This window comes from Salmo salar, chromosome ssa24 (assembly GCF_905237065.1).
Source record: "Salmo salar chromosome ssa24, Ssal_v3.1, whole genome shotgun sequence".
Classification (NCBI taxonomy): domain Eukaryota; kingdom Metazoa; phylum Chordata; class Actinopteri; order Salmoniformes; family Salmonidae; genus Salmo; species Salmo salar.
Genome location: NC_059465.1, coordinates 8,086,899 through 8,114,173, shown reverse-complemented (window position 1 = coordinate 8,114,173; position 27,275 = coordinate 8,086,899). Strand labels below are relative to the sequence as shown.

Genomic DNA, 27,275 nt, shown 5'->3' with positions numbered 1-27,275 from the left:
GTTATGTACAGGATTGAGAAGAGTGACGCTTCGAGTGTGTTCCAGTGTGCAGTACATTGGCAGGGCGAGCACATGTTGAAGTGATGCATAGAGAGGCCATCGAAAAGAAACGCGACAACAGCACCGCCCTGGTTGTGTCACACACACAAGATGCTAGGTCTACATTTTTAAGAGATGCTACATCGTTAACGCCCCGGGTTCCAATGAATGACATCAGGGACTCTGTTCAAGACTGGAGAAATGCATCCTTCCTTCCTTCCTCTCTACCTTGGGTAATCATAGGGTGGAATTACGTTGGTAACCTTGCTTTCGCTTATCAAATCAGGTAGAGATCAGTGATTTCTGAACATTCCGTAGCATCACACCCTTCTGAACAGACCCCCTGAACAGTGTTCTGCTACAAGCTCTTCATGTTTAATTGGCTGGAGAGAAATGTTTTAAATGGCCCCTTGTTGCTGTGAGCTGAAGAGTCCTCCACACACAAACAGATGCTCGCTTAAAAAAAGCACACGCACACACTCACGTACAGTTTGTAAGCGGGCAAAGCTGAGCCCCAACGCCCCAAACTACCTGGCCCGTCACACCCATCTGTTTTATGTATCTCTCACACTTCTCAACACATGATGTGTTCTCGCTCTGGGGGAAAATTAAACCCAGGAAATGTTTATGAGTGAAATGTGAAAAACAAACTTGTACTAAACTTATGAACGCTTTGTTTTTAGTTTTTTACTTTAGTTACTTAAGATTGCCAGGACCCACTTGTGCAATCTGTTACAGTACACACTGTACTAGTGTATGCTACAGTACACACTGTACTAGTGTATGCTACAGTACACACTGTACTAGTGTATGCTACAGTACACACTGTACTAGTGTATGCTACAGTACACACTGTACTAGTGTATGCTACAGCACACACTGTACTAGTGTATGCTACAGCACACACTGTAGTAGTGTATGCTACAGCACACACTGTAGTAGTGTATGCTACAGCACACACTGTACTAGTGTATGCTACAGCACACACTGTAGTAATGTACGCTACCAATCAAAAGTTTGGGGTCACTTAGAAATGTCCTTGTTTTTGAAAGAAAAGCACATTTTTTTTTGTCCATTAAAATAACATCAAATTGATCCGAAATACAGCGTAGACATTGTTAATGTTATAAATGACTATTGTAGCTGGAAACGGCTTTTTATGGAATATCTACATAGGTGTACAGAGGCCCATTATCAGCAACCATCACTCCTGTGTTCCAATGGCACGTTGTGTTAGCTAATCCAAGTTTATCATTTTATTTGGCTAATTGATCATTAGAAAACCCTTTTGCAATTATGTTAGCACAGCTGAAAATTGTTGTTCTGATTTAAAGAAGCAATAAACTGGCCTTCTTTAGACTAGTTGAGTGTCTGGAGTATCAGCATTTGTGGATTAGATTACAGGCTCAAAATGGCCAGAAACAAAGCACTTTCTTCTGAAACTCGTCAGTCTATTCATGTTCTGAGAAATGAAGGCTATTCTATGCGAGAAATTGCCTAGAAACGGAAGATCTGGTACAACGCATGTGTACTACTCCCTTCACAGAACAGCGCAAACTGGCTCTAACCAGAAAAGAAAGAGGAGTGGGAGGCCCCGGTGCACAACTGAGCAAGAAGACAAGTACATTAGAGTGTCTAGTTTCAGAAACGGATGCCTCACAAGTCCTCAACTGGCAGCTTCATTAAATAGTACCCGCAAAACACTAGTCGCAACGTCAACAGTTACTTTTGAACAGATGGGCCCTGGTCAAAAGTAGTGCGCTACATAGGGAATAGGGTGGCATTTGGGACACAGACTTGGTTTGGCCCAGTTATGTTGGTGTGGAGTGTGTGTTAGTGTCCGTACTTTGTGTGTTTCCAGAGCTCCACCACAGAGACCATGAGGACTATTCCCTTTGTAGGCCAGTTCCTCGGCCGCCTCTGCTGGGACCCCTATGTCACTGCGGATGGTGAGTGGACTGTCAATAGGCTATGGTTAGGTGGATGGATGGATGCCTTGCCTAATGTGTTGTCTTGTGTTTTGTTGTGTGTCCTGTGTTCAGCTGGGAGCCGCTCGCTCCTGCTCCAGAGTCTGTGGAGTCTGTATTCAGAGGAACCTCACAACGCTGTCGAGAGGAAGGCCAACCAGTGGATACGGGTAAATATAGTCTATCAATTTATCAATCAATCTATCCCTTCATCAATCACTTTTTGTATGCACAAAAAAAACAAAAAACATTTAGCACTTACACCTGTGTCCTTGTCTATGATTCCATAGACTGCAGTGAGACATACAGTGCCAGGCAAAAGTTTGGACACCTACTGTACTCATTCAAGGGTTTTTATTTATTTGTACTATGTTCTACATTGTAGAATAATAGTGAAGACATCAAAACTATGAAATAACACATATGGAATCATGTAGTAACCCAACAATTGTTAAACAAATCAAAATTTATTTGAGTTTCTTCAAAGTAGCCACCCTTTTCCTTGATGACAGCTTTGCACACTTTTGGCATTCTCTCAACCAGCTTCACCTGGAATGCTTTTCCAACAATCTTAAAGGAGTTCCCACATATGCTGAGCACTTTTTGGCTGCTTTTCCTTCACTCTGCGGTCCAACTCATCCCAAACCATCTCAATTGCGTTGAAGTCGGGTGATTGTGGAGGCCAGGTCATCTGATGCAGCACTCCATCACTCTCCTTGGTCAAATAGCCCTTACACAGCCTGGAGGTGTGTTGGGTCATTATCCTGTTGAAAAACAAATGATTGTCCCACTAAGCGCAATCCAGATGGGATGGAGTATCGCTGCAGAATGCTGTGGTAGCCATGCTGGCTAAGTGTGCCTTGAATTCTAAATAAATCACTGAGTCTCACCAGCAAAGCACCATCACACCACCACCCTCCATTTCTCACGGTAGGAACTACACATGTGGAGATCATCCATTCACCTAATCTGTGTCTCACAAAGACACGGCGGTTGGAACCAAAAATCTCAAATATAGACTCATCAGATCAAAGGACAGATTTCCACCGGTCGAATGACCATTGCTCGTGTTTCTTGACCCAAGAAAGTCTCTTCTTCTTATTGGTGTCCTTAAGTAGTGGTTTCTTTGAAGCTATTCGAAAGTCTCCTCTGAACAGTTGATGTTGAGATGTGTCTGTTATTTTAACTCTGTGAAACATTTATTTGGGCTGCAATTTCTGAGGCTGGTAACTGTAATGAACCTACAACACAACTGATGGCTCAAATGCATTAAGAAGGAAAGAAATTCCACAAATTCAGTTTTAACAAGGCACACCTGTTAATTGAAATGCATTCCAGGTGACTACCTCATGAAGCTGGTTGAGAGAATGCCAAGAGTGTGCAAAGCTGTCATCAAGGCAAAGTGTGGCTACTTTGAAGAATCTCAAATATAAAATATATTTTGATATGTTTACAATTTTTTTGTTACTACATGATTCCATATGTGTTATTTCATAGTTTTGATGTCTTCACTATTATTCTACAATGTAGAAAATAGTACACATAAAGAAAAACCCTTGAATGAGTAGGTGTGTCTAAACTTTTGACTGGTACTGTGTACTTTAACAGCCATAGTAAGTTCTCTTAAAGCAAAGAGTATTTTGTATGGAGTGATTTCAGTGCCAACAGAAACTGTATTTCAAATCAATATCTTTGAATTTTTATCAACAAATTGATTCATTGAATTCATAAATGTAACTTGTATTTCATGATTTGAAACTAAATTGAATGAATATTGCATTCAGTTTTAAAATTAAATTTAAATGTATCAGTTTCATTGTGATAAATATAAAATGTAATTGGTCGTGTACACATATTTTGCAGATGTTATTGAGGGTGTAGCGAAATGCTTATGTTCCTAGCTCCGACAGTGTTTTCGAGGCAGAGGTCCTGAGTTCGAGTCTCCATATGAGCTGAATCTGGGGGAAGCGGTATTTAGTATTTATTAGGATCCTCAATAGCCAAGGCAGCAGCAGCTACTCTTTCTCGGGTCTAAACAGGATTAAAACAATTACATCACAACAAAACAACAGCCTTTATCAAAAACACAACAATGCATCATACAAGATATTACTCTCTTATTACACATTTAGAATATACAATTAATTTGTAATACTTACATTTATTTATACTACAATATTACAATATGTCAATGTGTTTGTGTGTAGAGTGCGTGTGTTAGGGTGTGTGTGTTTCAACACAGTGAGGTGTTGTTTTATCTGTTTAAAAAAAAATCTGATTTCACTGCTCGCTTGAGTTAGTTGATGTGGAAGTGAGTTCCATGTAGTCATGGCTCAGTGTAACACTGTGTGTTTCCAAGAGTCTGCTCTGGTGGCATGTCTTGTGGGGTATGTATGGGTGTCTGAGCTAGGGTTGAATGGCAGGAACCCGGTTACCGAGATTTACCACCCAAAACCACAACCTTTTCCCAGGAAAAATAACTGCGAGAAACTGGTAAATGTACAATTAATTATTTATATGAACAGCATGGCGTGAAATGGAACTGTTAAATGATATGAGATGTCTAAATCTGGCTCCACTACGGCCTCTGCATGATGAGACATCAACGCTCAGGGTGGGGACAGACAGCCCATCTCAGTATGGAGCGCAGTTCACAATGCATGTAGACCAACCATCTCATCATGGTAACTTATTTTCGTAGCATAGGCTGTACTACAGTAATATAAAGACCGAATGTGTGTCTAATTTACCCATCTCCATCTGGCTTTTGAAGGTCACCTTATTTTGTAATTTTTAAAGATTTTTTAAAATGTTTTATTGCAGCTGCAGAGTTTTAAAACAGCCTATTACTCAAATATTGTTTCGTTAAATCAGTGCACACGTGAGCACTCTTTCGCAGTCATTTTCTCTCTCTACCAGTTCCATTCAAATTGCATCCAAAATACATCATCCTGTTCTGGATTGATACTGTAGCCCGATAGATGTCCTAGCCTACCACTTTCATGTAATAGTCAATGCAGTATTAGCCTTATATTTAGTTAATTAATGATGGGTTATGTATAATACGCTTCTAATTTATAGTCTCTGCCTCTTGCGCAATACGCACTCACCTGTGCTCTGCTGGCCTCTCGCCTTAAAAAAACTTTCCTTAGCTCTTGGTGACCCATGCTGGAAAAGCAAGAATAGAATAGCTTGCTGGATATATTTTGTTGTTGTGCATTTCTTATACCAATAGATTATTTGAAGAGGGACGCAAGCTCTTGTTTGCTGAATGTTAAATACAGCAGCCAATAGAACTCACAGGTAGTTTGAAAGAAGAGTGAACGCGTGATGGCGGTAGGCAAAAGCAGTTATTTATTCAGACCCATAACCATTCACTCTCCATGAAGAGAAGTGAAAGTCTTCTACATCTAATCCTAGTCCTTTATTATTCAATGATGTCATTAGAATGATGACGATAAGGACAACTGAACTTATTTAATTTAACTGTTGAAATTAAGTAACAATCGAGAGAGAAAAAAGAGGTAGGCTAATAACGTTGGGGGAAATGTGAAATGTACAGTGCATTCGGAAAGTATTCAGGCCCCTTCACTTTTTCCACATTTTGTTACGCTACAACCTTATTCTAAAATGGATTTTTTTTTTAAATGCCCATCAATCTACACATAATACCCCATAATGACAAAGCAAAAACACATTTTAAGAAATGTTTGAACATTTATTTAAAAAAATAAAATGGAACAAAAATAATACCTAATTTACATTAGTATACAGACCCTTTGCTATGAGACTCAAAATTGAGCTCAGGTGCATCCTGTTTCCATTGATCATCCTTGATGTTTCTACAACATGATTGGAGTCGAGGCACAGATCTGGGGATGGTACCAAACAATTTCTACAGCATTGAAGGTCCCCAAGAACACAGTAACCTCCATTATTCTTAACTGGAAGAAGTTTGGAACCACCAAGACTCTTCCTAGAGCTGGCCGCCCGGCCAAACTGAGCAATCGGGGGAGAAAGACCTTGGTCGGAGAGGTGACCAAGAACCCGATGGTCACTCTGACAGAGCTCCAGAGTTCCACTGTGGAAATGGGAGAATCTTCCAGAAGGACAACCAACTCTGCAGCACTCTACCAATCTGGCCTTTATGGTAGAGTGGCCAGACAGAAGCCACTCCAGCCTGCTTGGAGTTTGCCAAAAGGCACCTAAAGGACTCAGACTATGAGAAACAAGATTCTCAGGTCAGATGAAACCAAGATTGAACTCTTTGGCCTGAAAGCCAAGCGTCTCGTCTGGAGGAAACCTGGCACCATCCCTACGGTGAAGCATGGTGGTGGCAGCATCATGCTGTGGGGATGTTTTTCAGCGGCAGGGACTGGGAGACTAGTCAGGATGTAGGTAAAGATGAACGGAGCAAAGTGCAGAGAGATCCATGATGAAAACCTGCTCCAGTGTGCTCAGGACCATAGACTGGGACAAAGGTTCACCTTCCAACAGGACAACGACCCTAAGCACACAGCCAAGACAATGCAGGAGGGGTTCGGGAAAGTCTCCTGAATGTCCTTGAGTGGCCCAGCCATAGCCCAGATGTGAACCTGATCGAACATCTATAAAGAAGAATGGGAGAAACAGAGAAGAATGGGAGAAACTCCCCATATATAGGTGTGCCAAGCTTGTAGTGTCATATCCAAGAAGACATGAGGCTGTAATCGCTGCCAAAGGTGCTTCAACAAAGCACTGAGTAAAGGGTCTGAATACTTATGTAAATGTGATATCTACAGTTGAAGTCGGAAGTTTACATACACTTTAGCCAAATACATTTAAACTCAGTTTTTCACAATTCCTGACATTTAATCCTAGTAAAAATGCCCTGTCTTGGGTCAGTTAGGATCACCGCTTTATTTTAAGAATGTGAAATGTCAGAATAATAATAGTAGAGAGAATTATTTATTTAAACTTTTACATTCCCAGTGGGTCAGAAGTTTACATACACAATTAGTATTTGGTAGCATTGCCTTTAAATTGTTTAACTTGGGTCAAACGTTTCGGGTAGCCTTCCACAGCTTCCCACAATAAGTTCCCACATTCCTGCTGACAGAGCTGGTGTAACTGAGTCAGGTTTGTAGGCCTCCTTGCTCGCACACGCTTTTTCAGTTCTGCCCACAAATTTTCTATAGGATTGAGGTCAGGGCTTTGTGATGGCCACTCCAATACCTTGACTTTGTTGTCCTTAAGCCATTTTGCCACAACTTTGGAAGTATGCTTGGGGTCATTGTCCATTTGGAAGACCATTTGCGACCAAGCTTTAACTTCCTGACTGATGTCTTGAGATGTTGCTTCAATATATCCACATCATTTTTCATCCTCATGATGACATCTATTTTGTGAAGTGCACCAGTCGCTCCTGCAGCAAAACACTCCCACAACACGATGCTGCCACCCCCGTGCTTCACGGTTGGGATGGTGTTCTTCGGCTTGCAAGCCTACCCCTTTTTCCTCCAAACATAACGATGGCCAAACAGTTTCATCAGACCAGAGGATATTTTTCCAAAAAGTACGATCTTTGTCCCCATGTGCAGTTGCAAACCGTTGTCTGGCTTTTAAAAAAATAAAAAATAATTACCCCCCTTTTTCTTCCCAATTTCGTGGTATCAATTGTTAGTAGTTACTGTCTTGTCTCATCGCTACAACTCCCGCACGGACTCAGGAGAGGCAAAGGTCGAGAGCCATGCGTCCTCCGAAACACAACCCAATCAAGCCACACTGTTTCTTAACCCCTGTGCGGCCGGGACGGACATCCAGCGAAAAATCATATCGCCATTAGCATAACAAAATTTAATATATATATTTTTTTCATTTTTTTTTTTCAAATTATATCGTTTTATAGATACACCTCTCCTGAATCGAACCACGTTGTCCGATTTCAAAAAGGCTTTACAGCAAAAGCAAAACATTAGGTTATGTTAGAGGAGTATATCGTAAAAGTAGCCACATAGCCATTTTCCGACCAACCACATGCATCACAAATAACCAAAAAACAGCTAAATGCAGCACTAACCTTTTACAAACTTCATCAGATGACACTCCTAGGACATCATGTTACACAATACATGCATTCTTTTGTTCGATAAAGTTCATATTTATATATAAAAACAGCATTTTACATCGGCGCGTAACGTTGACTAACTATTTTCCCTCAAATGCATCCGGTGAAACAGTGCTACAATTTACTAAATTACTATTCGAAAACATTTTTAAAATGTAATATTGTCATTCTAAGATTTATAGATGAATATCTCTTGAAAGCACCTGTAATGCCAGATTTAAAAATAACTTTACTGGGTAATCACACTTTGCGATAAAAGGGGATGCGATACTCAGAACAATAGGCTAGCAATAGCAATAGGCTAGCCATCTTGGAACAATCGCATATCACATCTAGTCTTGTATACTATTGTCAATAATCCCTTACCTTTGATTATCTTCATCCTTAGGCACTTCCAGGAATCCCAGGTCCACAACAAATGTATTAGCGCGTTCTGAAGGCTTCACCAAAAGTTCCGACGTGCGCGTGGCTACTCTTTCAACAAAATGCATTTTTTTCTTATTTAGGTTCGTTCAAACATGTCAAACGTTGTATAACATAAATCTGTAGGGCCTTTTTCAACGAGAGCTCCAATAAGATTCGAGGGGGACGATTGCATTGTGTTTCAAAACGTTTCGAAGGGGGAGGGTAACCAGGGGCGCCGGCGTCATAATGGTGATGGCCCTCTCCGTGTGACCACGTTCCACAGCGTGTCATTCTGTCAGTTTTGACAGTAGGAGACTCAAATCACTTTGTAAAGACTGGGGACATCTAGTGGAAGGAATAGGAAGTGCTCAATGAACCATAGCTCACGGTGTGATTAATAGGCAACGTGATGAAGTTGAGTTCGCAATTCAGAATTCCACTTCCTGTTTCGATCTGTCTCGGGGTTTTGACTGCCATATGAGTTCTGTTATACTCAGAGACACCATTCAAACAGTTTTAGAAACTTTAGGGTGTTTTCTATCCACAAGTATTAATTATATGCATATCCTAGCTTCTGAGTTTGAGTAGTAGGCCGTTTAAAATGGGCAAGAATGTTTTTCAAAATGCGCTGTGGCGCCCCCTATCCTAGGCGACCGTCAAGAGGTTAACACAGCGCGCATCCAACCCGGAAGCCAGCCGCACCAATGTGTCGGAGGAAACACCGTACACCTAGCGACCTGCGCACCACAGGAGTCACTAGTGCGACCAAACCCTCCCTAACCCGGACGACCCCATGGGCCTCCCGGTCGCGGCCAGCTGCAACCGGGCTCGAACCCAGAGTCTCTGGTGGCACAGCTAGCACTGCGATGCAGTGCCTTAGACCACTGCGCCACCCTGGAGGCCCATAGTCTGGCTTTTTTTATGGCGGTTTTGGAGCAGTGGCTTCTTCCTTGCTGAGTGGCCTTTCAGGTTGTGTCGATATAGGACTCGTTTCCTCCAGCATCTTCACAAGGTCCTTTGCTGTTGTTCTGGGATTGATTTGCACTTTTCGCACCAAAGTACATTCATCTCTTGGAGATAGAACGCGTCTCCTTCCTGAGCGGCACGACGGCTGCGTGGTCCCAAGGTGTTTATACTTGCGTACTATTGTTTGTACAGATGAACATGGTACCTTCAGGTGTTTGGAAATTGCTCCCAAGGATGAACCTGACTTGTGAAGGTCGACTTTTCTTGGCTGATTTCTTTTGATTTTCCCACAATGTCAAGCAAAGAGGCAGTGAGTTTGAAGGTAGGCCTTGAAATACATCCACAGGTACACTTCCAATTGACTCAAATGATGTCAATTAGCCTATCAGAAGCTTCTAAAGCCATGACATAATTTTCTGGAATTTTCCAAGCTGTTTAAAGGCACAGTCAACTTAGTGTATGTAAACTTCTGACCCACTGGAATTGTGATACAGTGAATTATAAGTGAAATAATCTGTCTGTAAACAATTGTTGGAAAAATTACTTGTGTTATGCACAAAGTAGATGTCCTAACCGACTTGCCAAAACTATAGTTTGTTTACAAGAAATTTGTGGAGTGGTTGAAAAACGAGTTTTAATGACTCCAACCTAAGTGTATGTAAACTTCCGACTTCAACTGTGTATATATTTATATAAATATATAGATATTTTATTTATGAATTTGCAAAAATGTCTAAAATGCTTTGTCATTATGGGGTATTTTGTGTAGATTGAGGGAATTTAAAAATCTATTTATTTTAGAATAAGGCAGTAGTGTTACAAAATGTGGAAAAGTGAAGGGGTCTGAATACTTTCTGAATGCACTGTATATATGCGTCAGTCGACTAATTATACAAGTAGTTCCTATTATATTTGAAAATGTAAATAAAATTCGCTAGCCTATACTTGTAACTTTGTAGCATGTGCTGCACAAGAGTCCGATGTTCTCTCTGCTTTATCATGGTTTGAACGATATGCGTAATTCCAGTCCATATAATACAGTACAGTAATACAGTTCACACTACTATTCTACTGGAGGTAGTTTAATATATTTACCCAAGAGAGGATATAGCTAGCTACATCTATGGGCGTTAATGTTTTTCTGTTGTGTATAATGTGCAGTAGCCTGTGTCATATACACTACATGACCAAAAGTATTTGGACATCTCATTCGTCGAATATCTTATTCCAAAATCATGGGCATTAATATGGAGATGTTGGAACATTGCTGCGTGGACTTGCTTCCATTCAGCCACGAGCATTAGTGAAGTTGGGCACTGATGTTGGCTGATTAGGCCAGGCTCACTGTCAGCGTTCCAATTCATCCCAAAGGTGTTTGATGGGGTTGAGGTCAAGGCTCTGTGCAGGCCAGTCAAGTTATTCCACACCGATCTCCATAAAACATTTCTGTATGGACCTCGCTTTGTGCACGGGGGCATTGTCATGCTGAAACAGGAAAGGGCCTTCCCCAAACTTTTGCCACAAAGTTGGAAGCACAGAATAGCCTAGAATGTTATTGTATGCTGTTGTGTTAAGATATCCCTTCACTGGAACTAAGGGCCCAAGCCCGAATCATGAAAAACAACCCCAGACCATTATTCCTCCTCCACCAAACTTTACAGTTGGCATGCATTCGGGCAGGTAGCGTTCTCCTGGCATCTGCCAAACCCAGATTCGTCCGTTGGACTGCCAGATGGTGAAACGTGATTCATCACTCCAGAGAATGTGTTTCAACCGCTCCAGAGTTTACACCCTGCTCCAGAGTTTACACCCTGCTCCAGAGTTTAACACCCTGCTCCAGAGTTTAACACCCTGCTCCAGAGTTTAACACCCTGCTCCAGAGTTTAACACCCTGCTCCAGAGTTTAACACCCTGCTCCAGAGTTTAACACCCTGCTCCAGAGTTTAACACCCTGCTCCAGAGTTTACCACCCTGCTCCAGCCGACGCTTGGAATTGCGCATGGTGATCTTAGGCCTGTGTGCGGCTGCTCGGCCACTGAAACCCATTTCATGAAGCTCCCGACAAACAGTTATTGTGCTTCCAGAGGCAGTTTGGAACTCGGTGGTGAGTGTTGCAACTGAGGACCGACAATTTTTACGTGTTACACACTTCAGCACTCGTTCTGTGAGCTTGTGTGGCCTACCACTTTGCGGCTGAGCCGTTGTTGCTCCTAGACATTTCCACTTCACAATAACAGCACTTACAGTTGACCGGGGCATCTCTAGCAGGGCAGACATTTTACGATCTGACTTGTTGGAAAGGTGGCATCCTATGACGGTGGCATGTTGAAAGTAAGGCCATTCTACTGCCAATGTTTGTCTATTGAGATTGCATGGCTGTGTTCTTGATTTTATAATTCTGTCAGCAACGGGTGTGGCTGAAATAGCCGAAACCACTAATTTGAAAGGATGTCCACATACTTTTGTATATATAGTGTATGTAGCCTATTGGATAACAGCACAGTCATTTGACATATTTTTGGGCTTGGGCTCATTAAATGTCTTTAATGTAGGGCTCATAATATGTATTTAATGTATGGCTCATATAGCATCAGGCTTGAATTTCCCATCAAAGCTCTAATCAAATCCATACACATTCCTATTTATATGCTTTTGAGATTTATTCTAGGAATGGAACAATTGGAAAATATTTAACCCTAGTCTGAGCTGTTTGAGCAGCCAGTTCGGTGCTTTCAACACATCAATACCTCTGACAAAGACAACTAGTGATGATCAATCTCTCCTCTACTTTGAGCCAGGAGAGATTGACATGCTTGTTATTGATATAAATCCTCCAAGTACATTTTAAAGGCCAGCCGTGCTCTGTTCTGGGCCAACTAATTTGCCTATGTCCTTCTTAGTGACACTTTCCCATATAACTGTGCATTAGTCCAAGGGATATGATGGACAGGCTTATTCATAACAAACAGGTTAATAACAAGATGCAATTAGTGAGAAGAGCAAAAATCTATTTTTATCTTTGCATTTTAAAATAATTAGAAATAGGCATCTATTTCCTAGGCTATTATTTATTTCATTTCCATGATCATTGCATAATAAATTCCTCACCTTATCTGTGACGCTTTCATACTCACGAGGAAGCATAGGCCTACAACAAGGATACCATTCATCCCATCTCTCATTTAATTGGACCCACTTCACAGTAGTAAATAGATAAGCTATTTCAAGTATTTTGCTCTACGCCATCCAATCCAGAGCACAGGTTATTAATGGTGGAACAGGTTACTTCTGTGCCTTATGTCTGAATACTGTAATTTCAGATTTCTCAAGTAAACAATCTTGCATTTATACGAACAATCCTTCTTTTCATAACCACTGCAGAATACGTTCTTCAACTTTTCTGGCCATGATGGGTTCATATTCCAGAAGTAACCATAGCCTACAACAAATTACCATGCACATCTCTCATGTAATTGGGTCTATTAGATAGGCTATTATTTCAAGTATTTTGCTCTATGCATCAGAAAGGAAGCATGGTTTATAACATACAGTAGAATTTAACAGGTGAACAGACAGTTTGATCTTTTGCATTGAAGTGTGTAGGCTACCACTGTAAGTAGACAGAATTTGGGCAGTGCAGCATAGACTCGAGAAGAAGTAAATGCAAAACTTTAGGCCCTGTTAAGTTCAAACGGTCTGTTTACAGGTCCACTGCAATTAGCAATTGTTGTCTTCCATAAATGTTTTTTCTGTCAGATGGCCTAGGTCTACAGGTTGCTCCTCATTACACACAACAGACCAGAAAATATGATTTACTTCGGTAATCGCTAAGCAAACTGGACTGGGATCTACAGTTGTCTCAGCTCAACCACTGGGGTTACTGTGGAGTGAGTTTGGCGGGTGAATGTAGCAGATGGGGATCTGTGATAATGCACTCCTTAGCCCGAAGTGGCATAGGTCCTGAGTTCGAGTCTCAGTATGAGCTGAATCAGGGGGAAGCGGTACTCACTAAGCAACAGGGTTCGTACGGTCATGAAAATCCTGAAAAAGTAATGGGATTTTAAAATGGCGTTTTCCAGGCTCGGAAAAGTTTAGGAAAATGATCAAATCTGAAAAGAAATGGGAATTACTGTTAATATGATTTATTTAGGAACAGTTTTTAAAATATTTTATCAATCAACTAAAAATCAACATCAGCGAGGATTGGAATGAAACTTTAGCACGTCTGTGTTTGCACGCATTACCTGCATGTGTACTAGGCGTGTGGGCTGTTGTCTCTCTCTCTCTCCTTGAGCAGTCGGACATTGCAACAGGTAGGCCTAGCCTATAACATTTGATAGAGAACAGACTAACTAGGTAACCAATTCCAAACATATCTCGTACCCTCTAGTTAACTGTTTAACATGTTTTCATCATGTCCCAAACAACTTTGCACTGACACTCGTGTTTAAGGCCAATCAAAGTTGATTTACTTTTTTTTAACAATTGAAATTGCTATTGTTGACGAAAATAACGATTCACTTCCTCATTGTATTAGTTGGGATTCGGTTTATGTTTTACTTTTTTTTTTTACTAATTCATTAAAAATTAACAGCTGAAATGTCTTGAGTCAATAAGTATTCAAACCCTTTATGGGAAGCCTAAATAATTTCAGGATTAAAAATGTCTTAAGTCACCATAATAAGTTGCATGGGTTCACTCTGTGTGCAATAATAGTGTTTAACATGATTTTTGAATGACTACCTCATCTCTGTACTCCACACATACAATTATCTGTAAGGTTTCTCAGTCGAGCAGTGAATTTCAAACACAGATTGAACCACAAAGGACAGGGAGGTTTTCCAATGCCTCGCAATACAGAGTTTAATGTCTGTGAAAGGAGAGAACTGAGGATGGATCAAGAACATTGTAGTTACTCCGTAATACTAACCTAATTGATAGAGTGAAAAGAAGGAAGCCTGTACAGAATAAAAATATAAAGCCACTAAAGTAATACTGCAAAAAATGTGGCAAAGCAATTCACTTTTTGTCCTGAATACAAAGTGTTATGTTCGGGGCAAATCCAATACAACACTCTCCTTAGTACCACTCTCCATCTTTCAAACATAGTTGTGGCTGCATCATGTTATGGGTATGCTTGTAATCGTTAAGGACTGGGGAGTTTTTCAGGACAAAAAAGAAATGTAATGGAGCTAAGCACAGGCAAAATCCTAGAGGAAAACCTGGCTTTCCACCAGACACTGGGAGATGAATTCACCAGTCAGCAGGACAATAACCTAAAACACAAGGCTGGAGTTGCTTACCAAGAAGACAGTGAATATTCCTGAGTGGCAGAGTTAGTTTTGACATCTATCCTGAAAATCTATGGCAAGACCTAAAAATGGTTGTCTAGCAATGCTCAACAACCAATTTGACAGATCTTGAAGAATTTTTTTACAGAATAATGTGCAAATATTGCACAATCCAGGTGTAGAAAGTTCTTAGAGACTTACCCAGAAATACTCACAGCTGTCATCACTGCCAAAGGTGCTTCTACAAAGTATTCACTCAGGGGTGTGAATACATATATTTCTGTATTTCATTTTCGATAAATTGTCAAAAATGTCTAGAAACATGTTTACACATTGTCATTCTGGGGAATTGTGTCTAGGTGGATCAGATAAAACATCATCATCCATTTTGAATTCAGGCTATAACTCAACAAAATGTGTAATAAGTCAATGGGTATGACTATTTTCTGAAGGCACTGTAACCTCAATGCTAGTCAGCCTGCAAACTTAACACTTCAAAGGTATCTAAGATAAATACAAAAGAATTGTATAACTAACCGAAGATAGACCACAGCCTGTCGTTTCCAATGGGAACAAATTAGTCATAGTGGGCAGAACAAGCAAGGAGGTGGGCCGAGCCAAGCACGAGCTAGCGAGATCCTATTGGCGCGTTCTAGAATTAATTTGCATATTTCCATTAGGGAACACCTACTCTGTGAAGTGCGCGTGTGCAATAACTCATTTCGCCTTTGCACTCCTAAACAACACCGTTTTTGGAAAAGTCTACAAAACTTAGTCCACTCTGTTCTCAACCGATTCTAGTTTTGGGAACAGAAAACTGTATTGAGATCAAATGTTTCATCGATGAGAGAATTTGCAGAATGTCTGCCAACATCCATTTTCACCAACTGCCGACCACTGGGCTTCCTCTCACTACCATATCAGTACCATATTATGTCCCGTGTGGCTCAGTTGGTAGAGCATGGTGCTTGCAACGCCAGGGTTGGGGGTTTGATTCCCACGGGGGACAAGTACGATTAAAAAAAATATATATATATATGAAAATGTATGCACTCAGTACTGTAAGTCGCTCTGGATAAGAGTCTCTGCTAAATGACGAAAATTTAATGTAAATAAGTGGAAACGCCAAACGGATGCTTCACATTTATACATCTGGTAAAATATTTGTCTCATTGTTCTATCTGTGATCAATCATATTTAAGACAATTTGTGGGCTTGCTTCAGCTGAATAAAAAGATTTGTAGCCTACCATAGCCATTTATCTTTAAAATATTGAATGAGCTAATTATTTCAAAAAGGCATAACTTATTTGGTTGTAATGTTTTACATCAAGGGTGGTCAACCATCTTCCAGGAGAGGTAATGGGTGTGCAGGCTTTTATTCCAGTCCCCTTCTAACTAACCACATTTTAGACATGAGCTGCTCAACCAGACCTTGATCAACTGACTCTGATGTGTTTGAGCAGGGCTTGATCAAAAGCCTGCACACCCAGTAGCTCTCCAGACTGAGGGTTGACCACATGTTTTACACCATTGCCTAACAGGTATTCTACTTTGTGGGGGATTAAGTGCCTTGCTCAACGACAGGGGGATGGAACATGGGATCAGAGAGCATTCTTCCAGTGTTGAGACACCGCCAATTGTTGGTCATGGAAATTTGGTGAAAAGTCATGAAATTCCATTTGTCAAAATGTGTATGAACCCTCAACCAAGCAGCGTGTCGTCCTTTACATTAACTTCCTGATCTCCTACTGGTCAGTTCAAGATGCGTGCTATGTGAAAATGTAGTTTTCTGAACCTTATATCATTATAATCACACGTAATAATCATTAATCTGAATGATATGATGGCCATAATATGCTTGTAGCCTCCTCGACAGTGTTGATGAAATACGAACGCTATAGGTGGGTTGGAAAAATTACAAGCTCGCAACACACGTTCTTCATTGTAACAAATAATTGAGGTCTGGTTCGAACTTCAGCAAGCACACGGGCGTGAAAACGGCCACATCTTACTTCCTCATCTCTTTCCCACTGCTGTCTATTTTCTCCTTAATGCACCCTGGTCAAAAATGGTGCGAGCCCTAGCAAAGTCAACATTTCGGGACTCTGGTGCCCCCATTTAAATTGTTATTAGAGCCTCTAGGTGATCAATGCCAATGTGGGAGAATTTTTTTGGGTTAGAATTTAGCGGGAACACTGAACACAAGGAGGACCTCAGCAAGGGCCGCTAGCTGAGCGTGTGCTGGGAACACGTCACAAATTTCACTGGCAGAGACTCCCGTCACATAGCCTACATCCTCCCTGCAGACAGTCAGAGAGAGAGCAAGTGGTTTGGAGCGTTGAGGAGCTGTTTCGGATAATCAAGTCTTTTCTTTTTTTTTATATATATATAAAAAGTTGGAACTTAAAATGTAGTTGTCAATACACCTGCATTTTTAGAATGCAGCACCCAAAACATTTTGCGATAATAAATGTTTGTTTTGTGAAAAATGATGAATTCTGGGTTAATGCAACCCCTGGAACTTTAGGTAAGTGGGCTAACAGTCTTGCGACATTAAAGAGACCTGGTTCGAACCCAGTCAGTCACCAGAGCAAGATTAAATAGGGAGTGGTAATGCTATCCGTAGAAGGGCTACGACAGGACTATTAAACTATGCTGAACAGAAATATAAACGCAACATGTAACGTCGCCATGTTTCATGAGCTGAAATAAAAGATCCCAAAAATATTCGATATGCACAAGAAGCTTATTTCTCTTTATATTTTGTGCAGAAATTTGTTTATATCCCTGTTAGTGAGTATTTCTCCTTTGCCAAGATAATCCATCCACTTCACAGGTGGTGTATCATTACATGATCATTACACAGGTGCACCTTGTGCTGGGCACAATAAAAGGCCACTTTAAAATGTGCAGTTTTGTCACACAACACAATGCCACAGATGTCTCAAGTTTTCAGGGAGCATGCGATTGGCATGCTGACTGCAGGAATGTCCACCAGGGCTGTTGCCAGAGAATTGAATGTTAATATCTTTACCATAAGCCGCCTCCAACATCGTTTTAGAGAATTTGGCAGTATGTCTAACCGGCCTCACGGTACGTCCAATCACAGACCATGTGTAACCACGCCAGCCCAGGACCTCCACATCCGGCTTCTTCACCTGCAGGATCATCTGGAACCAGCCACCCGGACAGCTGATGAAACTAAGGAGTATTTCTGTCTGTAATAAAGCCCTTTTGTGGGGAAAAACCAAGTCGGTGAGCCTATGCCCGCCCAAGCCCACCCATGGCTGCGGACCGCACATTTGTGAAATCAGTAGATTAGGACATAATTAATTTATTTCAATTCACTGATTTCCTTATATGAACTGTAACTCAGTAAAATCGCTGAAATTGTTGCATGTTGCGTTTATATTTTTGTTCAGTATATATTGCTATGGGGGCCAAACTGCTGGGTTTTTCACACTCCCTTCTGCGCGTCCTGTGATCTTCATAGAGGGGAACAGAAGGCACGATCATGTTTCAGAGATTCTTAGCTTTCAGGAATGGTGTCATAATAACCTCTAGCCCAAACGGTTCAAATGCTAGAACAAAATTCATAGGAAGAAAAATAAATTCAACATTGGCTTCAGAAACCGCCAGAACCCTGTTTAACACAGAGAGGGTTTGAGTCTATCTGTTCTAGCATTCCTTGCTGGCAAAGTACCAGGATGTTTTTGAACCTGAATTTAGAGAACTGAATTTCAAAACTTCATCTGAATGCATCTGAGAAGTTGAAATGTGAGATTACAAGTTTATCAACTTTCAAAGCAGAATTACTTTCCCATTGTTCCTCAACTGTAGTGTATGATATGCCATTTTTTCTACTTTTATCCAATGTAAAAAACAATTGCAAATTTTGCTGGATAAGATCGAATTGAGCCAGTCAGTCATATAATATATGTAACTTTGGTAAACTTCAAATAATAGTTTGTAAACTTCATACACAGACAATTAATGCAATATTTACCATATTGAAACTGCGTATACAGTACCAGTCAAAAGTTTGGACACACCTACTCATTCCAGGGTTTTTCTTTATTTTTACTGTTTTCTACATTGTAGAATAATAGGGAAGACATCAAAACTATGAAATAACACATGGAATCATGTAGTAACCAAAAAAAGTGTTAATCAAATTATATTTATATTTTAGATTCTTAAAAGTAGCCACCCTTTGCCTTGATGACAGTTTTGCACACTCTTGGCATTCTCTCAACCAGCTTGATGAGGTAGTCACCTGGAATGCATTTCAATTAACAGGTGTGCCTTGTAAAAACTGAATTAGTGGAATTTCTTTCCTTAATGCGTTTGAGCCAATCAGTTGTGTTGTGACAAGGTAGGGGTGGTATACAGAAAATACCCCTATTTAGTAAAATACCAAGTCCATATTATGGCAAGAACAACTAAAATAAGCAAAGGGAAACGACAGTCCATCATTAATTTAAGACATGAAGGTCAGTCAATCTGGAAAATTTCAAGAACTTTGAAAGTTTCTTCAAATGTAGTCGTAAAACCATCAACCACTATGATGAAACTGGCTCTCATGAAGACCCAGAGTTACCTCTGCTGCAGAGGATAAGTTCATTAGAGTTAACTGCACCTCAGATTGCAGCCCAAATAAATGCTTCACAGACACATCTCAACATCAACTGTTCTGAGGGACTGCATTAATCAGGCCTTCATGGTTGATGAGTCCAAATGTGAGATTTTTAGTTCCAACCGCCGTGTCTTTGTGAGACGCAGAGTAGGTGAATGGATGATCTCCGCATGTATGATTCCCACCTTGAAGCATGGAGGAGGAGGTGTGGGGATCCTTTGCTGGTGACACTGTCGATGATTTATTTAGAATTCAAGGCACACTTAACCAGCATGGCTACCACAGCATTCTGCAGCGATACGCCATTCCACCTGGTTTGCGCTTAGTCCCACTATCATTGGTTTTTCAACAGGACAATGAACCAAAACACACCTCTAGGCTGTGTAAGGGCTATTTGACCAAGAAGGAGAGTGCTGTAGTGCTGCATCAGATGACCCGGCCTCCACAATCACCTGACCTCAACCCAATTGAGATAGTTTGGGATGAGTTGGACCGCAGAGTGAAGGAGAAGCAGCCAACAAGTGCTCAGCATATGTGGGAACTGCTTCAAGAATGTTAGAAAAGCATTTCAGGTGACTACCTCATGAAGCTGGTTGAGAGAATGCCAAGAGTGCTCAAAGCTGTCATCAAGGCAAAGGGTGGCTACTTTGAAGAATCTCAAATATAAAATAGATTTTTATTTTTTTAACATTTTTTTGGTTATTACATGATTCCATATGTGTTATTTCATAGTTTTGATGTCTTCACTATTTTTCTACAATGTAGAAAATAGTAAAAATAAAGAAAAACTCTGGAATGAGTGTGTCCAAACTTTTGACTGGTACTTGTATATAAAATATTGAATTTTCTGTTAAATTGAAATGGAATTGAATTTATTCAATTCAGTTTCAAATCATGAAATATAAGTTAATATATGAATTCAAATTCAATATCTAAATACAAATTAAAAAAATACTGAATTCAAGTAGTTTCTTTTGGCACTTAAATCACTCCATAACTTTGACTCTTCTAAGCCTATTGAAGTGATTTTTGGTGAAATGTATTTTTAATAGGACTTCTCTTGCCTGTAGTCCATTTCTTCCCAAATAAGAATTGGCTTATTAATGTGCTTGATTGAGTCTCTGGGTTAGTGCAAGCCTTTGTTCCCCAAACCCTAAAACGTGTTTTGAAAAGCAAATTAAATGGCTTCAGCATGAATTTTCACCCATCGAATAGATGAAAGGCAGAACTTATATCAGCTCTAGTTACTCATTCTTTTAACCTGAATGTACAGTGTGTTTTTAGAGACAGAGAAAGAGTGAGAGAAGGAAGAAGAAAGGATTCGAGGGTTTTCAACTTTCACAGGGTTCACACAGATGGCTTACCATAAACAATACTGAACCTTCACATTTTGCCAGATTAAATGTGTGTGTGTGTATTCTTTTGATTAATTTTTCATCTAATAAAATATCTCGCTAATTAAAACAGTGCTTTTAAAGTAAACTTTTAATTTGCCAGATGTTTTTTGACCTATAAGAGGGGAAGTGGGGTGAGAGGCGTATGCGTGTGTGTGTGTGGTGAAGGCATGATTTGTTGCCTTACAGTACTTTCTCACATAGCGCACAGCCTTTTTCCTCAGCCACTCATGACTTATAATGTGAGAGAGTGAGTGAAAGCTCTTGTATGTCTTCAATTGTTTTGTAATCGTTAGTCAGAAAAGTGGTTGTGTTAGATGGAGAGTGACAGTCACACAGCTGACTAGAACTAGAACCATCCAGTAGAGTCTGACTGGAACCAGAACTAGAACCATCCAGTAGAGTCTTACTGGAACCAGAACTAGAACCATCCAGTGGAGTCTGACTGGAACCAGAATTAGAATCATCCAGTAGAGTCTGACTGGAACCAGAAGTAGAACCATCCAGTAGAGTCTGACTGGAACCAGAACTAGAATCATCCAGTAGAGTCTGACTGGAACCAGAACTAGAATCATCCAGTAGAGTCTGACTGGAACCAGAACTAGAATCATCCAGTAGAGTCTGACTGGAACCAGAACTAGAACCATCCAGTAGAGTCTGACTGGAACCAGAACTAGAACCATCCAGTAGAGTCTGACTGGAACCAGAACTAGAATCATCCAGTAGAGTCTGACTGGAACCAGAACTAGAACCATCCAGTAGAGTCTGACTGGAACTAGAACTAGAACCATTCAGTAGAGTCTGACTGGAACCAGAACTAGAATCATCCAGTAGAGTCTGACTGGAACCAGAACTAGAACCATTCAGTAGAGTCTGACTGGAACCAGAACTAGAATCATCCAGTAGAGTCTGACTGGAACCAGAACTAGAATCATCCAGTAGAGTCTGACTGGAACCAGAACTAGAATCATCCAGTAGAGTCTGACTGGAACCAGAACTAGAACCATCCAGTAGAGTCTGACTGGAACCAGAACCATTCAGTAGAGTCTGACTGGAACCAGAACTAGAATCATCCATTAGAGTCTGACTGGAACCAGAACCATTCAGTAGAGTCTGACTGGAACCAGAACTAGAATCATCCAGTAGAGTCTGACTGGAACCAGAACTAGAACCATCCAGTAGAGTCTGACTGGAACCAGAACTAGAACCATCCAGTGGAGTCTGACTGGAACCAGAACTAGAACCGTCCAGTAGAGTCTGACTGGAACCAGAACTAGAACCACCCAGTAGAGTCTGACTGGAACCAGAACTAGAACCGTCCAGTAGAGTCTGACTGGAACCAGAACTAGAACCATCCAGTAGAGTCTGACTGGAACCAGAACTAGAACCACCCAGTAGAGTCTGTGGAACTAGAACTAGAACCATCCAGTAGAGTCTGACTGGAACCAGAACTAGAATCATCCAGTAGAGTCTGACTGGAACCAGAACTAGAACCATCCAGTAGAGTCTGACTGGAACCAGAACTAGAACCACCCAGTAGAGTCTGACTGGAACCAGAACTAGAACCATTCATCCTTGTGATGCTATGTCTTATGCCGTCTGGCCTGGAATGCAGGCCTGCTTTCTGTTAGCTCTCTTCTCGCTCTTTCTCTCTCTTTCTTTCTCTCTTCGTTTCTACGGCGTTGTTGTTGTTGTCTCTGTGTCTGTAAAGGCTCTAGCCACCCAGTTTCTGTGTCTGTAAAGGCTCTAGCCACCCAGTCTCTGTGTCTGTAAAGGCTCTAACCACCCAAGTCTCTGTGTCTGTAAAGGCCCTAGCTAACACTGATCAGCTGCTCGTATGGCTCCAAGGCATCGTCTAAGTTAGCGCTTTGAGCCTAATGTATGAAAATCTTTTTGGTTTTACAAATAAAGTTATTATTATCAGCATGTTATTAAATCAGAAACTTTGGGCCGTGTCTGTGTGTGTGTGAGCGCCAACATTTGGTGCTGTGTGAAGTGGTGAAGGAAAAGGGAGGAGTGGCAGTGCTCTGGAGCCCCAGTGTATCACAACTCTCTCATTATGGGACCCCCTCTCCTTCTCTCCATCTCATCCTTTCTTCTCTTCCTTCCTTCTGCACCAAGCCGGCCATCCCTGTCTCCTCCACATCAGAGTGGGTATAGTGTTTGATGGATGCTGGTGGCTACATAGCTAAAGGCGGCATTTACTTTTTTTGAAGGAATACTTCATTCATTTTTCTCATGCTGTTCTACCAAAGAGATGGGAATATGTGACCGACCGGCTCGTTCGGTCTTATGTAGCAAAATTTGAAATAGTGTTTTTTACATTGGATAAAAGTAGAGACTCAGTGCTAGAAAATGGTATATCATACACTACAGTTGAGGAACAATGGGAAAGTAATTTTGCTTTGAAAGTTGATAAACATGTCACCTCACTTTTGAGAAAACGGCCCTTGAATGTTTTGGTACACAAACTTTAGAGCTCTTCTTTGTCTACACCCATTCAGCATCGTTCACACCCTCTAAAGCCTTAGCCCCACCCATCTCTTTAAGGATTCACATGTGAGGCCATGTACAAAACAACCAAAGGTTTCAAGGCTAAAGGCTGGTTTGTACTACGGGTGTGTTCGTAAATTTAATCTTGAGTGCCAGAGTGTGCTCAGAGTGCGCTCTGGGCGTTCGTAAACTTAGAGCGTTGTCAGATTGTCTGTTCGTAAATTCAGAGCGTTTCGCTCTCGGAGCATTCAGAGTGCACACTGGACACTCTGGCCGAGGAGTAGGGTTGATCCGATCGTTCTGACCTAACAACAGCAGTCAAGTACCCAAGTTAACTGGCTAACGTTGGCTAGCTTGCGAGCTACTTCCAGACACATAATGAGAACACCTCACTCTGACTATTTTACTCGCCCTCGCAGAGCTGGTTAGGCTGTTATCATGTTATCCAGAGCGTTTGTGACTGCAACTACTTTTTTGTCAATGTTTACTGACACCGGCCTTATTCAACGGGTGCTGAGTGTTCGTAAATTCGTCAGTTATTCTACGCTCTGGCACACTCCAACAAGAGTGCTCAGAAATTGGAGTAGATAGCCAGAGCGAATTTACCGGCTACGTCTATCGACAGTTGTTGCAGTGACATCATTAACATTCTATTGAAACGGTTACTTGCATAGAGTCTTTTGGTTAGCCATGTAGCTAGCTAGCTAAACAATGAACCATAATCCCAACTCATAACGTTACTACCCTGCATGAATCTGCAGGTAGCGAACCAACCAGGTTCAATGTTATGTAGCTAACATTAGGCTATAACTAGCAATGCAAATAGCTCTGAGATACGAATAATATAACAACACAGATCATACACGTAACATTAGCTAGCGAGCTAGCTAACATTAGCTAGCTAACAGTACACTAACTTGAAATGAAAATGACTTTCTGACAAAGTTAGAAACATGTAATATGTGAATATGTAGTTAGCAAGAATATCACCCATATACATGGATGGGCTCTTCTCCTTCTTCTCTTCTCCTTCTCCTTCTTCCACGGATGCCATGGTTGCCCTTAGTTTGAAGATGTAATCCAGAGACAGGTGTTTTATACAACAGCCTTCTGTGTGTTCTCTTATCAACTCCGTCTGCATATTTGCAATCACACGCCAGAATTTTCTCCTTCTCCTTAGCTATCATACTCTAATTCCACTGATTTCAAAACCCGGTCCTCCAGAAAGTGTAGAGCAGCAACACTTATGCAGTTCTACAGTACGTGATATCTTAAAAAAAAAAAAAGCCCAGTAAGAAAGGATAACCAACACATACTGACGAGCTCATGTTATAGACAGAAGCGTGCTACATGGCAGGTCAATCCAAACTCATGTCTCGGCATGTCCAGCCCACTCATCTCAGCCAATCATGGCTAGCGCGAAGGTTGCTGACTTTTTCTGTGGCTAAATCAACTAGGCTTGTAATTTAACAGTTGTATTCGTATTTACAGATGGCATACAAGTTTGTTATTAAGCACATGAAAGTTCACATATTCCAGAAGGCATTTCTGACAAAAAAACGCATTTTTATCAAAAAAAGAAAAAAAGTTTACGTTCAATTGTCTCCCCTGTGAAGTAGTGACTCGCAACATATGCCTAGTTTCCTGAAACGAGTCACATATAGTATGAAAGGGACAAAGTAACTATTTGGACAACAAAGTACTATTCCATACCTATTTCACCACCTCCTTATCCTTTATTCTGCTTACTCTCTATATCCTGCCATCCAGCTAATCTCCTCCTCTCTTCATCACTATCCATTGGTGTAGTGGGAGGGTATACGCAGGTATACGCCATATACCCACTTATTTTTCAGTGGGAATTGTGTATATTCACTACTTAATCCCCACTGATACGTGTCAAAGTAGTGATAGTGGAGGTATACAGCGTATCAATGAATAGGGCTGATGGAACAGATCGGAATGTTTAGCTTAAAATGTTGATAAACGATTATTTCTTCACATTTTAGGCGCAGCAATGTACGCACGGTGGTAGGCCTACGAGTGAATGATCCTAAATGCAATTTGCGGGGAAACACCGATCTAAAATGCCAGCGGTTTTGTGGACAGAGATGGAAATATCCATTAGAAAGAGGGGGGGATTTAAAGATGCAACAACTATAATGGGTTACTAATATGATTAGGATCATGTCTTTTGGCTGCTAGACAATGAAAGAAAGTTTAATGAAAACCAATAGCCTAGAGCAGGAGAACTCATATGAGGAAGTCTATCAAAATAATTGCCTCCACCCGTCTATGGGATTTTGGCTATAAACTACTTTGAAGCAAGGTAAGACATGCCTCAAAATATGAAGTAAAACGTCCAGGTTTCAAACAGAATATAGTGATGCTAATGATAGGCCTACTCGTCTTCTGGTAGATGGAAAGGCTTTCCCAAAAACCTTCTCTGTTAAACTGCCTACCTGTCAGAATGATATCATGATTATTTGCATCAATCCAGTGGCCATTTATTTTGCAAACTCCATCTCATGTGCTACAGAAATAATGCAAACCAAACAACAGTGCTAGGTGCCTGCACACTTGAATTAAAGGGTAACTTCACAAAAAAACAAAAACATTCTTAGATTTTTCCTAGACCTCAAAAGTGGTCTCCTGATGTGGTTTAAGCATTGTTGTGGACTTGGAACATACTTTTTAAAAAAGTTTTTCTGTAAAAACAAAGTGTGACTTTGAGAACGAAAACCTGAAAAAATTTAGACAAATCTGAAACGGATTAATTTCTGACTCAGTTGACAGCCTCATTTATCTATTTCAATAGTTGGCCTACTATTAGCCTACTTGCACAGTTCCGCTTGGATTGGCCTGATTGTGAAAGACCAATATGGGATTTATCATTTTAGGTCATTCAGAGTGTATGTCACTGTTTCTCATAGAATTTCTCACACAGGGCGCCTTTCCTTCCCCGGGCTGGCTGTTTGGAAAATGTTGGGCAAAATTAGAGTATTCTCAATTCTCCAGACACCACTACATCACTGTCACTATCTGATTTCTCTCTTCTCTCTCTCTCCTTCTCTCCCTTTCTGCTCGTCCTCTACCAATTTGACCATAGGCAGTACTTCAGTCTCTTAGGGGTTTTGGAGAACTCGATCGTGACTTTGTAATTGTTAGCAGCAGTCAAAGAATCGCCCACCAAAACCAGCCCAAGTCCTTGCACTGTTTTTTCTTTCTTAATTTTAGACTTATGGAGCGATTTCTGTTCGCCAACTGTACGTCCGTGCCCCCAAGACCAGCTTAACTACAGACTTCAAGAAAAAAACAACTCAAACATTTGCCATCCATCCATTTTGTTCCTCTCCCTCATCGTCCCACATCCTAGAGTCTGACTGGAACCTTTTTTCCCTCTCTCTCTTTCTTTCCTCCACCATTCCATTCCTCTGCGCTCCCCACTAACCCACTCTGCCCAGCCCTGGGTTGTGTGTGTGTGAAACCACAGAGCCCACTGACTGACTAGCTGCCTTTCTCTTCAGGGCTCTTAGTCCTTCCCCAGTCTCCTTCCCTTCCTCTCTCCCTCCTTCATCTCACATCTTCTGTTTCCTCTCTTGTCCCACATCTTGTCTCTGATCTCCAGTCTTCTTTACTCACGCACACACACACACACACACACACACACACACACACACACACACACACACACACACACACACACACACACACACAGTTTTCTACTATTCTACAGTTGCTACTCACCAGTAGTCCTCTATCCATGGTGTTTCATCTTGCTCTTTTGTACTTTTGAAAGGATTCAAGGCTCCAGTCATGAGGATGTACCGTATAGTAGCTGTGATCAAAGTGAATAGCTGCAGAATGTTCACTCAGTTATTGTTGTCAGGTGAAAAGGTCAAAGGTGAAAGAGGAAAGTGTGACCTCCACACCACCACCACCACCACTAGCGCATTGGCTTTAGCAGCACCCTAAC

General features: G+C 41.1%; 1 protein-coding gene across 4 annotated transcripts in view; it reads left to right on the top strand.

The window, feature by feature from the left end:
• fancc (FA complementation group C) overlaps positions 1 to 27,275 on the top strand; it is a 48,880-nt gene that overhangs the window by 7,798 nt on the left and 13,807 nt on the right. For all 4 annotated transcript variants that reach the window (XM_014171046.2, XM_014171044.2, XM_014171047.2 and 1 more), the window contains 2 exons: positions 1,901 to 1,988; positions 2,082 to 2,176. In XM_014171046.2, the coding sequence (XP_014026521.2) occupies positions 1,901 to 1,988; positions 2,082 to 2,176 (183 nt within the window). The remainder of the gene's footprint in view (positions 1 to 1,900; positions 1,989 to 2,081; positions 2,177 to 27,275) is intronic.